This window comes from Falco biarmicus, chromosome 5 (genome assembly GCF_023638135.1).
Source record: "Falco biarmicus isolate bFalBia1 chromosome 5, bFalBia1.pri, whole genome shotgun sequence".
NCBI classification, from domain to species: Eukaryota; Metazoa; Chordata; class Aves; order Falconiformes; family Falconidae; genus Falco; species Falco biarmicus.
This window is the reverse complement of record NC_079292.1, coordinates 61,332,766-61,348,969: the sequence shown is the minus strand read 5'-3', so window position 1 is coordinate 61,348,969 and position 16,204 is coordinate 61,332,766. Positions and strand designations below refer to the sequence as shown.

The following is a 16,204-nucleotide window of genomic DNA, read 5'->3' as shown; positions in this document are numbered from 1 at the left end:
TTCATGCTCATATTCTCTAGGTTCTTACCCAGCCCCCATAAATCTTGAAAAAGTCTGTATTTATGCCTTCATTGAAGTGGAATTAGCAAAAACAATGCTGGAATTCAGAATTGTACAATCATTGCCATAAACCACTAAAAATAAAATAAATTCTATCCAAAAATGCTGCAAAAGAGTTGATAGAATTTACATGTAAGTCATTAGTCTTTAAGTCAGTAATTCCTGATGTTTATCACTTCAGGGGTGCATTAAGGAAAAATATTACAAGCCTTGAGGAAGTTGGAAAAAAAACATTTCTTTGATACTTCTTCCTGTCTATAGATGATTGTGTTTTATATAAGGTCATTAAAACATGGTGACTTTACATTGCAAAGGAATAGTTGGTTTTCTTGCCAATAACAGTAAACTTACAGTTATGAAAGGCAGTGAGTGCTAGAGAGAGGTGATGGTAGCCTGGTAAAAGAAGTATAAGTGTTATGTATGTTTAGAAGTGAATTTAATAGTGCCTGGATGAGAATGGCATGGCAGGTATAACTTCAAGTAGTTCAAGCCTAGCAGACTAAATTAACTAAATTATAAATTACGGTAGATACTTCAGTGAACATAGGCAGTTGAGCATAATCCTGACAAACAGTAAGTTTTCAGGTTCGTTCCTGATCTGGAAGATATTGTGAACTTTGAAGAGCTGGTGAAAGAAGAAGGACTCTCAGAAGAAACACAAAAAGCAGCGAGGTACCCTAACATCATACTTTTGAGGTCTGGGGTATGGATGGGATGAAAGAATTGTAATTTTCAAGTTACGAATGCTGCTGTTAGGAGCGTGTATGTGTGTGTTTTAAAAGTTCAAGTAACTTTATACAAAAGTATTTGCTACTTTTCAAATCAGAGAAAATAGAGGGAGTTGTTTTAAAAATGCAAAGTGCATTTATACTAATAGACTGTTAGAACCTGGTTTCTTGATAAAATCCTTGTGGTTTAAAGGCTTACAAGCTTTCCTCAGCATGTGCCTGACATATACTCTTAGAATGTTCAGGGCCTTAGGGGGAAAAAAGATGCAAATATTCTATTCGTAGACCTTTTGTGAGAAAATTAAGTCAAGAAACATGATTCAAGGTGGCAACAGAGGTAGGGTGTAACCTTGGATACTCTAGGTCAAATACGGGATTGTGGGTGTAGCCGAAGGGTGACCTAAGGGGTGATAAAGCAAAGAAACTTCTAGCAGAAACAGAGTAACACACTGCTTACCCTTCACAGGCAGTTGGACTCTGTTCTCAGTGACCTCACACGTAACTTTGCAGAAGGAACGGAGTACTTCAAAATGCTGGTGGATGTATTTGCTCCTGAATTTCGCAGTCCAAAGAATATGCATTTGCGGAACTTCTATATAATTGTTCCCCCACTGGTTAGTACTTGTGTTGTGTGTACCAGTACTTAGTTTTTTACAAAATGTATTAGATCAGGTTTGTGTCTAAATGTTTTGTATTAGGCTGTTGACGAGCATATTCTGCTTTCTTCCCTGATGGAGTGGGATCATTTGGGGCATGGCTCTGTTGATAGTTGTCCAAAGCCATGTTTTTCTTTATTTACATCAATTCAGGTACTAGCACTCAAAAGGTAACTTTAAAAACTTCTCCTGTTTGAATCAAATTTGGAGAAGCCAAGATGAAAAAGAGGAATAAAAACAACAAGGATGAAGGGAGTTTAAAATTATGTTCTTCAGCTTTCTCGTGTGTGCTCTTTATCACGTTAGGTATCTTTAGGGTCTTTTTAATGCCGTGTTCTAATGCCATAAAATTGGGGCCTTCTCTGTTGCAGTTGGACCTGCTTTTGCTAATAAGCTTGGTTTCAAAGGAGGTAATGCACACTTGAGTGGAGCAGAAATTCTGGGCATTTGGAGGCAGTTCAGTTTGAAGACCTAAATGATCTAAACATTCATGTGTAACATCCCATTTTAGAAACTAATTTTGGAAAGTCAGTGAGCCATAAACTTCAAACTGTGAGAGGACAGGTGTGTCATGGTGACAGAAGCGAGGGAAGGTGAAGGCTCGTGACAAATACTTTTGTTCTTTTTCCTTTCCATTTGTGGAGTTTTTTCTGACAAGTACAGCATTGGGAATATACCATCCATTTCAGGTTTTAAAAGGCATTTCATGTAGTTAGATGTTTGTGAAGTTGTTAATAGACACCCATTTCCATGTCTCAAGAGTAGTTATTGCATACAAACACATACCCATCGCTCGTTGTTACTGCTTGGATCTATTGTTCAACATCATTGTAAATGTGAGACTATTGCAATAGCTTTACTGTTTTCAAAATAGAGTGAAATAATGTACTGTAGCTTTAAAACACTAATATCTTTAAGCTTTCCAGGAACTTGGACTATTTTAGTTATCCTTCACTTGTTTACATGTTTACCTCTAGTAATCACCAAGAGAATGCAAGGTAATAGTATGCAAATGTTTTCCAAAGCTTAACTGACTTTCTTACCAAAAAATCTAGGAAAAGGACATATTGTCATGCAAATATGCCTAATGGGTGTGGAATTCTCTTCATAGGTAACAGCGTGTATGTGAATACCTCTTAAAATTTGTGAGTCTTGATGATTCTGAGACAGCTTTTCACTCTTTCAGACCCTCAATTTTGTAGAGCATTCAATCAGTTGCAAGGAGAAATTAAATAAGAAGAACAAAAGTGGAGCAGCTTTCACTGATGATGGGTTTGCCATGGGTGAGTTTCAGCACACTGACTAGCTTTTGGGTAAGCCAACATAACTGATATTTGCAAGAAAAGTTTTATTTCGATTTTGTGTGTTCCCATAATTAACAATTCCATAATCAAAATTTGGGTTGTCTTGGCTTCAGCACAATGGATTTGGGGGCTATTGGTGTGGTCAGAGTCTCCTGAGCATGGAGTGTGGCTGAGTATGGGAGCACACAGTTTTGTCATATGTCGGTGCTCCCCGGTTTCTTTCAAAGCTTGCACATCTTGGCAGATAAGAAGGTATGCAAGTCTTTGGGTAAGTTGTGAGGTTTTCCAGAGTTGAAGCTTGTTCTTTATTGTGACTTTTTTCCTGTTAGATTTAACTGTAAATCAATTGCCATTCAAACTTTATTTGTGTGGGAGTTACCAACTTGGGCTGAACCATTAAAGATACTCATAAAATGTTTTACAAATCGCATGTTGACTTTGGTATGTGGTTTGTTAATGACTATAGGTGTGGCTTACATTCTGAAGCTTTTGGATCAGTACCAGGAGTTCGATTCTCTGCACTGGTTCCAGTCTGTTAGAGAGAAGTATGTGAAGGAAATAAGAGCAGTAGCTAAGCAACAGAATGTGCAGTCCACTAATCAAGATGAAAAACTACTACAGACTATGAACCTTACTCACAAGCGACTGGAAGTTTGTTTACAGGTATAACATGGGTCTAGTTACGTTTTTTGTATTGAGTTCTGTGCTTATCCGTCACAATCGAGGGATCTGTTTTCTGGTGGAACTTATCAAGGGCAAAAACCATAGGGCATTGTCTTACAGCAGCAAGGCAAAAAGAGTGTAAAGACTTGAGGTCTGTGATCTGGAGGGGCTGTCATAAGTATTTATGATATTTGAGTGACGCAGGAACTTGACCTGGTTGATTGGAAGTCTTTGTCCCATGGAGTCTGAAGTCTAATGCAACTAAAACCTAAATGCTTAAAAAGAGGAGAGTATAACTTTTTGGCTAAATTCTTTCTAGCAAAGTTTTTGCATAACACTGTAAGCCCCAAAGAGTTGCTTCGGTGTTAATTCTGAGCTGCTAAGTTGAATGACATACTAGCTGTCAAATAGAGGGAAGATGCATTTGAATTTCGAAGCATAGCATTTCAGATTTCGTCAGTGTGTAAATGCCTTCTCTCTTTCCCTCTGTTCTTGATTTGACAAGGCTATGGGGCAAATCTGTAGCTGACTATTTAGAAATAGCCCATGATTACATTCTGCAAACGCAAATCTGTTGTTGAAATAGATAAAGCCCTGTATGTCCTCATGACTGCCATGAGTGTTCACTGTGTTGGGTCCTATGCTGTTAAAAGCCCCACGTCACTGAGCCTTGTTCAGGAGCTGCTCAAGCTTGTCATTAAATTACTGGCTTTGCATGACTGTCCGTGGGCAAGTTGCTCCAAATTCTCACTGCTGCTACAAACCTCATTTTCAGCTTAGTGACATTAGATTAGTGACAGATTTGCTGCACTGATGCTGCTTTGCTTAAATTATCCTTTAATGTTTTTGGATGACATTTGCTTTGTAAAATGCCTGTGAAGAAGGTATGAATGGAGGAAGATTTTCAAAAGCTTTGAAACGATTTAGGTGTTGAAATCTTGTTGCCTTAAGACGCTTCTGAAAAATCCCATTTATATCTGCCCACAGAATCATTCTTGTGATATGCTGACACTGCTCTTCTCTATCTTTTCCCTTAGGAATTTGAACTCCTATATTTCTCCCTAAGTAGTGCAAGAATATTTTTCAGAGCAGATAAAACCGCAGCAGAAGAAAACCAGGAAAAGAAAGAAAAAGAAGGTGAGTGAATGCTAGATGTAGAACACTGGCTCATGAGGGAAGGTACTTTTCTTGCTTTTTTTTCCATAGCTGCTTTCCCACTACTGCGCTGATTGAGTATTCCAGAAAGAGTTTTATGGGGTCAGGGGTCATTGAGTAGTCAAGAACAGCTCACAGAGGCTTTCTTTGGAATGGGTGCATTTCAAGCTGGGCTTGGGGCAGGGGAAACCCAAAAAAACCCAACACCACAAAAAAGGCAACCAACCCCAAAAAATCTGAGACAGGGAGAATTGCTCACGTGCCATAATAGGAATTTCAGTAACTTCAGCACCATACTTACCTGCTCAACTACAGATTTTGACAATGACAGGCTTTTTCTACACAACCTTAGCTGGTGTGAAGTAAACTGGTGTTTTTCACCTGTTGTTTACCAGCTGTTTTTTCAAATTATGCAGGCAGATAATGCAGATACTATACGTGACTTTCAGATATTTATGGTATGTTTTGGTCTACCATTGAATTATCTTCAAAGGGTAAAATCTAATCTGTGATGTGGTCTGTTGACTAGGTAACATGGGTATTTTGCATTTTATGTCCATGCTTATATATTCTCCCTCGTGAATTCTGGAAGATTCTCCTGAGTCTAGGAAAATTCTTTTCAAAGAATTGAGAACGCTTCTAAGGATTAAGGTATAGAAATGCAGTTCAGTCACAGGTTACTTAAAAACTCGGGTAGCAGTACATTAAAAATGGAATTGGTAAATAATTTTCCACTGTAGTTCGGACAAAAGCACAAGTGACCTGTGAGAGATCAGTCACTGGTGCCAGAGATCAGTTTTCTTCTGCACTAGGAAAACAGTTTGAGAGAAAGAAGTCCTTTAGCATGAATTTATATTTGATCATATTCAGTGCAGTTACTCAAATAATTGTTCAACTAAAAAAAAAACCCAAAAAACAAACAAAAAAACCCCAGCCAAACAAAAAAAAACAACCCCCCAGAAAACCCCCCAAAACCAACCACAAGCATTGCGGTGAGTAAGAATATACGTATTACCGTGGCTTCTTCAGGAGAGCATTCTGTAGAACATCAGTTACTTAATTATATTTTAGGTTAAATATTCACTGTTGTGATATGTGGTCACTTCTTTGAAAAATGTGTTTTGTGGTGAGAAAAGCTTGAAATGCATGCCAGGGTGAAAGGTTTTGAGTAGGGTAATATCTTTGCTTTCTACTGTAATACTGGGGCAAAATGTATGAGCATGCATATGTAATCTTTACACAAATTCTACTGATTGAAGAAACTTTTCGCCCCAAATGCAGATTTCTTCACAGGGTCAGGACCCTTTGTGCTGCAAGGTCAGTTTGTATATGCTGACCGTGGTATACTGTATCAAGTGTTTTATGATATCAGTGTAATAAAATATATGTTAAGACATTATTACTGCCTTCAATAAAGTGTTAACCATGATCCATGTCTTTATTTTTTTATTTTTGTAGAAGAATCTGTTAAAGCAAGCAATGGAGATCTTCCCAACTCTACGCCTGCGGATCCTGTTGTGAAATGATATGGCTGGTATGGGTGATGATTACTTACTCAAATAATTCATGTTCTTGTTGTTATCAGTAACGCTGTAGGGGTAAAAGCTCTAGACTTAATGTACTTGCTCTGTTAAACCCAAGAGAAAATGTACAGTAGTATACTAGCATCTAGTGAGGCTAGGTCTGTGTTTGTATATCCTGTAGGAACTTCTGTTTTTCAGGAGTTGACGTTATTTCCAGCACTTTCTTTAGATTGAAAATAGTTATATAAAATGTTGACCTTGGAGGCCATTACTTTGAAGTACAGATATAAAAGACTTACTAATTTTTAGATGCATTCTTGCATCTCTAACATAGCATTAAACAAAAAAACCCAAACTCTTAGGCCATTGGTGTGGTATTTGAACTGGTGCATCTCTTCAAGCACTTCAGACATCTTTAATCAAGATACTGTGCGTTATCTATTGTCAAAAAATAATTTGGATATGTTTTTATGCAGTCCTGTTGTATTCAGTGCAGTCACAGATTACACTGTAGGATTTAACAGTGTATGTTGTGAATGTGTGTTAAAGCTGTTACACAAAATGGAAATCCTTATTAATGTCTTATGCCATAAACCCTTATTATTACTATAGCTAGTATTTGCGTTGTGGGAACTTAGGATCCTGTCAGACATCTATTTTCCCCTGCTGTTCCCCCCCACCCTGCCCTGCTCCACCCCACCCCACCCCCATCAGAGAATGGGAAAACCAGAAAAGTTAACATAATAAATTACTTTTCATTTCATACCGAAGGTCTGATTTGCATCCACAGAAGCAAGGAAATCCAGAGCCAAGACAGAACCACAATCAGCTCTTCCTTTTATGACCAGACACTGTGTGATGGGTGTCTGTAGCTATTAAGTGATCTTACAGTTCATTAATATGTTGTGCCTAATTGCAAGTTTCAGCCTCAATTCCGTATTTCCTAGCCTTTGTAGGTCTGTTGTGCTGTTTGTGTTGTTCATGCAGTCTTACATGCCTGATGATTAACAATAATTGCACTGCAGGCTCAGAAGCTGCTGAACACTGTGAGAACTCTGTATAAATCCAACATCTGTCAATGCCTGCAAGTAGAGGTTCTATATTGTGCAAGAGTTACTCAGATTCCTAACTTAAGTAGCTAGACTTAGCTTAAAAGTAAACACCACTTTCATTGGAAGATATAGGTGTATTTTAATCTCCAAGAACATAAAACATTTCTAGGTTTTACTAACTAGAATAAACTACTGTAGTCAGTCCAACTGAGAATTACTTTTGGGGAGCGTTTTTTTTTTTTGTTTGTTTTTGGCACACTCAACTGTAGTTTTAGATCATACTTGTCAGCTTCTTTCCTCTCTTCTAATGACAAAAAAAGGTAATTTTTAATGGTTCAAATTGTTCCACCCACCCTTGTCACTGATTAAGACAATTCCTGATACACTTCTGATTTGCCCTTTCCTGCCAGTCACTTCAACATTCAGAAAGCTAGGACAAATGTTTTGTTGCAACTGGAAAGACCAGACTGATACGAAAGTCCTTTTTGTTGGTTCTGAAAACACGACACACAAGCTTTATGGACTGTTTAATTCAGCTGGGCTCATTAAAGTTTTTAGTTTAATTTCATTATAACTGCAGAGGCTGCCCTAAAGAATGCTGCATTACTTGATTTCTATTTTTGCCTTTTTATTTTGAAACAGGTATTTTTTTGTAATTTGTGTACTTTCTTTTTTGACCAAATTGTGCCCGCACTGAACACTCAGCAGTGCTGCCGAGATCTGCATTCTTGCTGCTGCTACTGGCTTCCACACTGTTGCAATCGGCAGTCGCAGTGTATGTATTTCCATGTTCCTTGTCTCAGCTGAAGTCGTGCGAGTTCTTGGCTCGGAGTGGCCAAGTACTGCACTTCCTCACAGCGACTGCAGAATCACATCAAGATGGTGTTGGCTTCCCCCAGCATGGGTTTGCTAGGTAGCTCTGTACGGCCAGGACGTTACCCATGCTGTAATAAAATCTGCTCTAGTGTTTTCCCCTTCTCCTCTTTTTTTGGAAAGACGCTATCTTGGATAGGTGATACTTTGCAGTTGAACATAAAGTGAATTGTGCATTTTCCTAATGTATGGCGGCTAACAAATTCACGTGGTTCTGGTGATGGAAATTCCACAGGAAAGACGTAAGCCTATTTTTATAGAACTGTGTTTAATCTGGGAGACCTGACTGTATACTATATGTGGCAAAAATATATACATGCACACAAATATGTACAGCGATAATAGAGCTATTCTTGCTAATACAGGATCGTAGTTTTATTTCCTTCTTTCTTTTTGTCATGTAGCAGCATATACATGCAGAAAGCTTTTCTCATCTGACATACAAGCTGGGTCCTGGATTTGGATGTCACACACCCCTCTGTCAGCGAGAGTCACACTAAATTCTTCTTTCCCCACAAGGATCTGGAAGGGGTGCAAAATTCTTGCTGTGGTGCTACTACTATTGTCATTGCTTTTACCCTCCAGTTCCGATTACAGGAACAAAATGGACCCCAACTAGTTGTCTACAGATGAGCTGATGGAGCTAAAACAAAAAGTGCCCCAAACTAAACTGACAGTGCTCACTGAAAATCCCAAGGTGATAAAAGGAAAGTGAGGATGATGAGTTTGCTTCAGGGACATAAAACGGATCTCTAGGCTTTTCCTTCAGGACAGGGGCAAAATAGGCTGAGGGCCAGTCTCTCTCCCCAGGAAGGCAGCTGCCACCACAGCTCTCACGCGTTCAGCCTTGTGACAAGGCTTGCTGCGCGTGGGAGCGGTAGCAGCTGCCCTTCCGGAGGTCTTGCAACCTGCTTCTGATGTGGTGCTGCGCCCTTTTGTGCCAGAAGCCATGGGCTGCCTTCCCCTTCCTCCTCGCGGCACTGAGGGAGGGGGCGCAGGGCACAGCCAATGCCCAACGTACCGTCGGCCCCGAGGTGCTTGCCTCGGCTGGTGACAAGTGATGGCCCCGGCAGCACCCAGCGGGTTTGTGCCTCGCGGGGAAGCGAAGGGTGGGTGCTGAAGGGCAGATTCCGGAGGTCCTACTGTGGTCTGTAATCAGAAGTACATCTGAGGTTTCATCTGATGTCCATCACCAACAGCTGTCTTCAGCTTCTCAGGTATAAAGGACCAAATGTAACATTTTGTTTCCTAACCCATTGTACAAAAGGGTATTTTGTTACCTCAGGCTCTTTTGGTTTGTGAGAACATTATGTACATAAAACTGTGTTAATAAATGCAATTTTGAGAACTTCATTCTTGGTGTCTTCAGTAACAGCAGTTCAGCAGGTCTTGTTGTTTTTAGTAAGACAGCTTCAACTTTTATTTATTAAGTTTTTGTGTCAGTTACTAACAGTTTTCTGCTACGGTTCTTCTAAACATTCAGCAACCAGCTAAATGGAATTTATTCCCCGTCAGACACTTGCAGACTAGGATCCTTCAGGTGCTGCTTACAGAAAATCTAGTTTCCTAGTAAGTGAAGTTTGAGGAATTTCAGCCATTTGTTCCAGTTACCTTATCTTGATTAACACAAACTATGCCACAGATTACACACCTGCCCCCCCAACTGCTGTTTATTTTTGTTTGTTCTTGCGAAGTACAGTTTCTCACATTTTCAGGTTAAACTGGAGGGGAAAAAACTAAACTTACTAGCCAAATATAGTATCTAATTTTAGGAATAGTACTATGAGACTAGTCAATACATTGTGTAGATTTATAATTAGCATTTTATTGCTCAGTTTCTTAAAACCAAAGATTGCTGGTAGATTCAGCTGCTGCATGTCACCGTAATGTTAAAAATGCAAATAGTTCTTATTATAAAATACTTACTTGTCCTACAATTATGATCTCTGGCAACTTCAACTTTTAAGAAACCTAACCACAGAAAAACCGCACACAACTAACACGCCACATCTGCTGACTACTTCTGATGTTTGCATGTCAGTGGTATTGAGAATAATAAATCAAGGAGGTACATTATGTCCATTATTTAATTACAGAACAGGGTGAGCGTGGTCTTCATGAAGGTACGAGTAGGCACTTAGATTTGTTTTGTAAGCTTATTCTAGATGCAATATAAAAATAGATTATATTAATAGGAAAAATTTACTGTTTAACAAACTTTTGTAAATAGGCTAGCACAAAAGATAATATCTTGTTACGCTTAAACTAGACTAAAAATAACTTCATCTGAAAATAAAGTAAATAGTGCATTTTTAACCTTCATTCAGATGCACAGGATCATGCAAACTATGAAAACTGACTGTGGTAGGAAATATGAGGCCTGATACTTGTTAAAGGAGCTGACAGCTTGCACCCAATTCAGTGGAACTGTAAATCTGAAGAAGTGCCATTAACCTTTTGTGGCTGACAGCTGTGCTGTCCTAACCGCCAGCAGGCAAGGGGCTACTGCTGACACAAGATTGTCCGCTTCCCCGATGCACCTACACACCACACAGTCACAAACGCAAAAAGCCCGAAAGGCCAAGTCCTGCTGCTGCTCCACTGTGAAGCCAGAGGAAACCACTGTGAAGACGCCACGGTTGTTCCGGCAGGAGAACAGAAGCTGGCCCCCTGCGTGCGCCGGGGATGGAAACCCAGAGATTCTTGCAAAACCACTCCCTGGTTTTCCAGCTCCCACACAGGCTGCAGGAGGCGACAAGGGTTTTTCTTACGCTTCCGATTCCTCCCCTTCTTCGCGCATGGCTCCATCCTCTTCTGACTGATCGTTCAGAAGCACGAACTTCCCATCATTTGTTAACGGCACAGACTTCATTAGCTGAGCTAATGCTTCTGGGTCCTGAAGAAAAACAAAAGACAGTCCAGCAGGCTGCAGCAATATTTGAGGAGCACACAGTTTTCCCAGTACTTCTTGTTAAGGTTTGCAACTTTTTTTTATTACAACCTTTAGACTAAAGGCTTGAAACAAATAACCCCTGTTGGTCCAGTAAAACCACCCCTTGGGTATATAAAAAAGTAATTGATTTTAAGCCTTTATTTTGCTGCTCTCATCTGGCACTGATGTAATTAGCAAAAAACAAGGAGAAAAGTAACTGTCTAAATCAATCATTTATTATACCTGTGCTTAGTGCCAGTAACTAAAAGCTCATTCCCCTGACTTGTTCTGAAATCTTCGCAGCAAAAATATACAGCAAATGTCAGTGTATTAGTGTCACATCTTTACATAAATAAAATTTATCTACAAGGGGCTAAGTAACTTTGCATTAATTTTAAGTGGGAAAATGCAGTGGTTTTTGTCCCCAAGAGAGGAAGGACTAAGAGTTTCTAGAAGTGAAATAGCAACGTGTGTGATTTACACTTCATCCCAAAGAGTTTATTTGGGTTTTTTTTAAAATCTTGCTCACAGCTTCCTTTCAAACATTAACAACTGGATCTGTATAGTCCCGAGTTTGATTTGAAGTGGTGAATTTGATCTCAGATCCAGCTACTGCAAAGTCAGTCTGGTTTTGCATAACCAATCCAGGGGCTGTGTTAATCATGGCTGCAAAACTTTGTCGTTGGGAGGCACAGCAGTTCTTTTTTTCTTACGCACACAAGGTACCTGGATGATGCAATCAAAAGCAGAGTATGAATATCAGAACATAGACATGGAGAATGAAACAAACTTACCTTCTGTGCCTCAATGATTTCTTTTCCCAAGCTAATGGCATAGCAAATCTAAAAAAAAATAATATATATATATATGTGGAGTTCAGGTTTGGTTTGGGTTTTGTTACTTAATTGGGACTTAAACACAGAAGTGTCAGTGCAAACTTAGTCTTAAATACAGGTCTAAGAGCAGAGGTGAAATACCAACTCACTGTGCTAACTAACTCCATAAAAATACAACTATCTTAGGTTCTGCTTCAAGGTTCACTTAGGCTCGTAAATTTTTGTACTCAACTCAGTTTTGTTCACCAAACTGTAGTTCCAAACCTGGGGGATCTTTTCCAGTGCATCTAAGAGTGTTACAGTTTTTTTAAGCCAAAAGTTTTCCAGCACATTCCTTATTTCTTATAGTATGTTATTGTCACATGCAGCAGGGACCCAGCACATTACCACAGTAGGGCCGTCCATGTCTCAGCTGACATTCATTTTTGTTAGTGCTGGTGCTAGACACACACTTTCCCCCGTCTCTTAATGCTGGTATTAACGATCACATCCTTTCCTCCTTGTATATATATGCTGCTGCCTTACCTGTAAATTCAGTCCTTTTTAGATACAAGCCATCAAAGGCTTGCATGCTAAGGCCTGTTCTCTTGGCAAGAAATTGAGCTACTCCTGCTCCTGTAGCACTGCTTCCCAGATGTGTAAGCCAAGAAGCCCAAGACCTGTTTGCTAAATGAAGTATTTTATCAAATGTTACACAAACCTTTTCCCCTTCTGTGTTGCTCTCAAAAACATATGCGCTCATGGATTCTTCTCCCGGTGCCTCGCTGAGATGGACCACAAAGCCAATCAGTCGCCTGTTATCCTGATGAGCAGCAAACTGTGTCACAGTGGTGAGTTCAAACTGGAAAAGCGTAATAAAGAATCTGCTTGTTTTAACCAGTGTATGGTTAAGCTGGTCAAGAGCTCAAGTGCATGCAACTGAGTATTCAATGCTGGGCAGAAAACCAGATACAAACGTTACTTACGCTTGTTCGTGTAACTTGGGTTTGAGGATCTATTAACCTGCAATTATGTGTAGGGGGGGGAAAAGAAAGTATTTTAGAGTGATTCTTAGTAATTTCAAGGAGCTTTATAATAGTAAGGCAATTGCGAGAGCAGTTTTACAGATGAGGAGACATGCACAGAATCAAAATGCTTCATCTGATTTCAAGTTGGTCAATGAAAACGTTCAACTCTCGACCCTGTCTCTCTGCTGCTGACGCATACAGGTCATGATACCTTTCTGCATCACAACGTGGTAAGCAGCCTGTGCGCATGGACCAACACATATGGACACCAGTGCGCTCCAACTAAAGTGAATGTCTTGTATCAACATATTCTACAGCGATAATACTGACAACAGGACAGCAATGGCTCTCTTGCTGTTACTACATGTAAGGAAAGACAACCTTCCAAAGCATTTTTTTGGCATCTTTTTTTGTATCTTGTGGGGCCTTATAGCCCCACTGCATCCCCTAAATTTCAGTAGGATGTTCTTACAACTTAGTCAGGAGGATGCTTTCTAGGTACTAGAGTAAGAAGAGAGACATTTTTACTAAATAAAGTGAATCCTGGGACCTTACTCCCTCCTCAAAGGGTGTAACGAAACCAAAAATACTTTACTAATCGCAAGCTGTATGAAGAGAACAGAATGTTGACCAGGTGATGGTTTTACAGTACCTCAGGTTCTTGCTGGTGACCATGAGGTGGGATTCAGTCATACGGAATATGTTGTGAATAGCACGAGCAGCTAACACTTGTCTCATAGCTTCATAAATCACCTCACTCGTGTCGTCTGACTGAACAGCCATAGATCCTAAAAACCGAACTACGAACATCTGCTGCAGGAGTGAATCTGGAAGACAAAAAGGCATAACTTCCTTCACTGTGCTACTTCAATTTTTCAGTAGGTGACGTTATCAATGAACTTATTTTCTTCACTTTGGAAATTCAACAGTAAACAGAGCCAGGCAGCGCTCTGACCCAGTTTTACAGTGCTTGAACTGGCAGCCAGTGTGGAGAAAAAAAAAGAAAAATCAAAGTTGCTTGGAAGCTTTAAAAGTATAACTGTTCCTTTGTGCCTCATTGGATTAGCTAGTAAAATTCACTTGCCTGTCTTTTTATCAGGTGCACATAAACGGTGATAAATTTGATTGTGCACAAGCCTCAGCTTCCATCAAATTAACTCTTATCTTTAAACCTTGTACATTTCTCACTTTCTTCTATGTCCTGATCTTCCACATGGCTGACTCCGGTGAGGTTTTCATTAAATCCTTCCTTGCTCGCTATCACCACAAACTCCTATTTACAACTAAGTAGCCATTATGCGACAAAGCCATCATTTGTTCGCGCTCCCGGTACAGCTGGCGGTAAGCAAGGTGAAGCAGGGTAAGTCCTGCTGAATGTGACGGTTCAAAGGCCACAACAGCTGTGTCTACGTTGCACAGGCACCACAAAGAGGGTTAAGCGTCAGTCCCCTTGTGCAGTACGAGGCGCAGGGCGGTCACCTAAGCACTGTACGCTCTTCTGCGTGCTGCACAGTGCAGCAGGGTGCTGCTGCTGCCGCCGCCAGCGTGGAGCTGCCCGCTTCTCGCAGCCTCTCTGCTGTCAGGCCGCTTGCAGCCATCCTACCTCGCGATGGGACAGCACATGCAAGTGAGAGTGTTCAAACTGGTCAGTCTTGCTTTGGTTCTGTGAGCAGCTTCCTGACAGGGGCTGTGGGTTCCAGGCAGCGGCTGTAACTGGCACAGGGGAAGAGGGAACAGTCAGGGTCTAAGCCCTGCATGTGCCAGTAGAGGAAGGTCAGAACTGCTGACTTGTACTAGCTTGTCACTGGGAGGAGGGGAAGGGGGCAGCAGTAAGAAACTCTCCCTTTGTTGAAAGAGACATGTTGCTGCTGCTAGCTAGCTACGTGCTGGGCCTCTGTGAGATTTAGATTGTGGATTTCAGAGTGCACATGGGTAAGAAAAGGCTACTAAGCAGTACCAAACTTGAGCAGAATTATAATAGTCCCATCAAACCCTTTCTAAAGAAATCAACAGATACTTTATAAAAAAAAAAAAAAAAGAAAGACTAAAATCAAACATACCAAATCTTTCTGCCTTTAAACATTTGACATAAATCTAATCTGGACTACAGCTTGGAGCATCAAGAAAGAAAAGTGTTTGTTTTCACACGTAGTGATGTTTAAAAGACTGGCTTCTGAAAGCTAACTACCTTCAGCACTACCATGGATCTGTTACTGCTGCTCCACGGAGAGACAATGAATAGCTGCCAGCTGAATTAGGCCTAAAATCATGACTAATTTTATCTGGAAAAAGGAAGCACTGACCTTCCTCCTCATCTCTGCTGCTGTCTTCAGATTCCCCAAACGGGTTTGCACGCCTATGAAATAAGAATAAAAACTAATTAGCGATTCTGGTCATCACACACACATGCTGCAGTACTAATTGTCTCCCCTGAAATCACTCAAAGTAATCCATCACTGTTGTCTCTGGCCGTACCTGCCACCTCTGTTCTGGTCCAGGAATTCTGTGGCAGGCAGTACGATATCAAATTGAATCGGTGTTCCAGGAGCAATGAGTTGTGTGGAGTCTTGAATGCCAGCCAATTCATTAGGAATTACTTTATTGTTTTCTGTATTCTTCACATTCTGGCTAAAGTGAAAATGGAAAAGAATGTTTCAATCAATCAATGACATCCTATCTTTGCTGTGGGAGACAAGATTATTCAAAAATCCAAAGCAGGATTGAGCCACTATACACAAATATGGAATATTTTCCTATTTACCCATTACTGAGAACTCTAATAAAATCTCAGGTTTATTTTTTTTGTACCTAAAATTATTTTGGAAAAATGTAAATGCTGGTATATTAAAAGTGAAGGCAGGTAACTCTGTGGGGGGGCTGACTTTCAGCCACAGGTTGCTCTTAGCCTCCCTTCTCTCTAATGGCCACATTTACAGCTGCATTATCAGTGCAAACAGCAGAGACCTGACTTGTGCCTATGGGTGTAAATGGCAATCCTGACATCTTTTTCAGATCTTACTTGGCCGCAGGTTACAATGTGATAGTTAAAAAGAAGTGTTACACAGGTCAGATTTCTTCCTGCCACTTTTCTTAAAGAGAATGAAATTCTGTGTTTCCCGCAGCTACAGAGGTCACAACTACACCCATCGCTACATATGGTACACCGGGTTTACTAGCAGCATCCTTCTACTTCTAGAAAATTTCCTGGTTGCATACAGATGTAAAAGTGACTTTGGAGATTAGTTGTCAATGAAATAGGTATTTCCTTTGCCCAGTGAAATAGACAGCAATACTCCTCTATTTATAAAACTGTAATCAAAGTGAAACAGTTGTACTGTGAATAAAAGTTGAAAGAAATAGACTGGCATTCCCCATGGCTATATGGAATCTTTGGAATCTGTAAGCAATCATAATA

At 40.2% G+C, this 16,204-nt stretch overlaps 2 protein-coding genes across 2 annotated transcripts in view; one reads left to right on the top strand and one right to left on the bottom strand.

Annotated features, from left to right (window-relative positions):
* Nucleotides 1-8,440, top strand: part of WASHC4 (WASH complex subunit 4) — a 40,640-nt gene extending 32,200 nt beyond the window's left edge. Inside the window, exons 28-34 of the mRNA XM_056338928.1 lie at nt 646-732; nt 1,255-1,402; nt 2,631-2,727; nt 3,215-3,411; nt 4,449-4,548; nt 6,025-6,100; nt 6,861-8,440. Of these exons, the coding sequence (XP_056194903.1) occupies nt 646-732; nt 1,255-1,402; nt 2,631-2,727; nt 3,215-3,411; nt 4,449-4,548; nt 6,025-6,092 (697 nt within the window). The 3' untranslated portion in view covers nt 6,093-6,100; nt 6,861-8,440. The remainder of the gene's footprint in view (nt 1-645; nt 733-1,254; nt 1,403-2,630; nt 2,728-3,214; nt 3,412-4,448; nt 4,549-6,024; nt 6,101-6,860) is intronic.
* Nucleotides 8,441-9,532: 1,092 nt separating this feature from the next.
* Nucleotides 9,533-16,204, bottom strand: part of APPL2 (adaptor protein, phosphotyrosine interacting with PH domain and leucine zipper 2) — a 38,868-nt gene continuing 32,196 nt past the window's right edge. The window contains exons 15-21 of the mRNA XM_056338929.1: nt 15,265-15,417; nt 15,093-15,145; nt 13,442-13,616; nt 12,748-12,784; nt 12,483-12,623; nt 11,741-11,788; nt 9,533-10,910 (exon numbers count right to left, since the gene is read on the bottom strand). Coding sequence (XP_056194904.1) covers nt 10,782-10,910; nt 11,741-11,788; nt 12,483-12,623; nt 12,748-12,784; nt 13,442-13,616; nt 15,093-15,145; nt 15,265-15,417 — 736 coding nt within the window. The 3' untranslated portion in view covers nt 9,533-10,781. The remainder of the gene's footprint in view (nt 10,911-11,740; nt 11,789-12,482; nt 12,624-12,747; nt 12,785-13,441; nt 13,617-15,092; nt 15,146-15,264; nt 15,418-16,204) is intronic.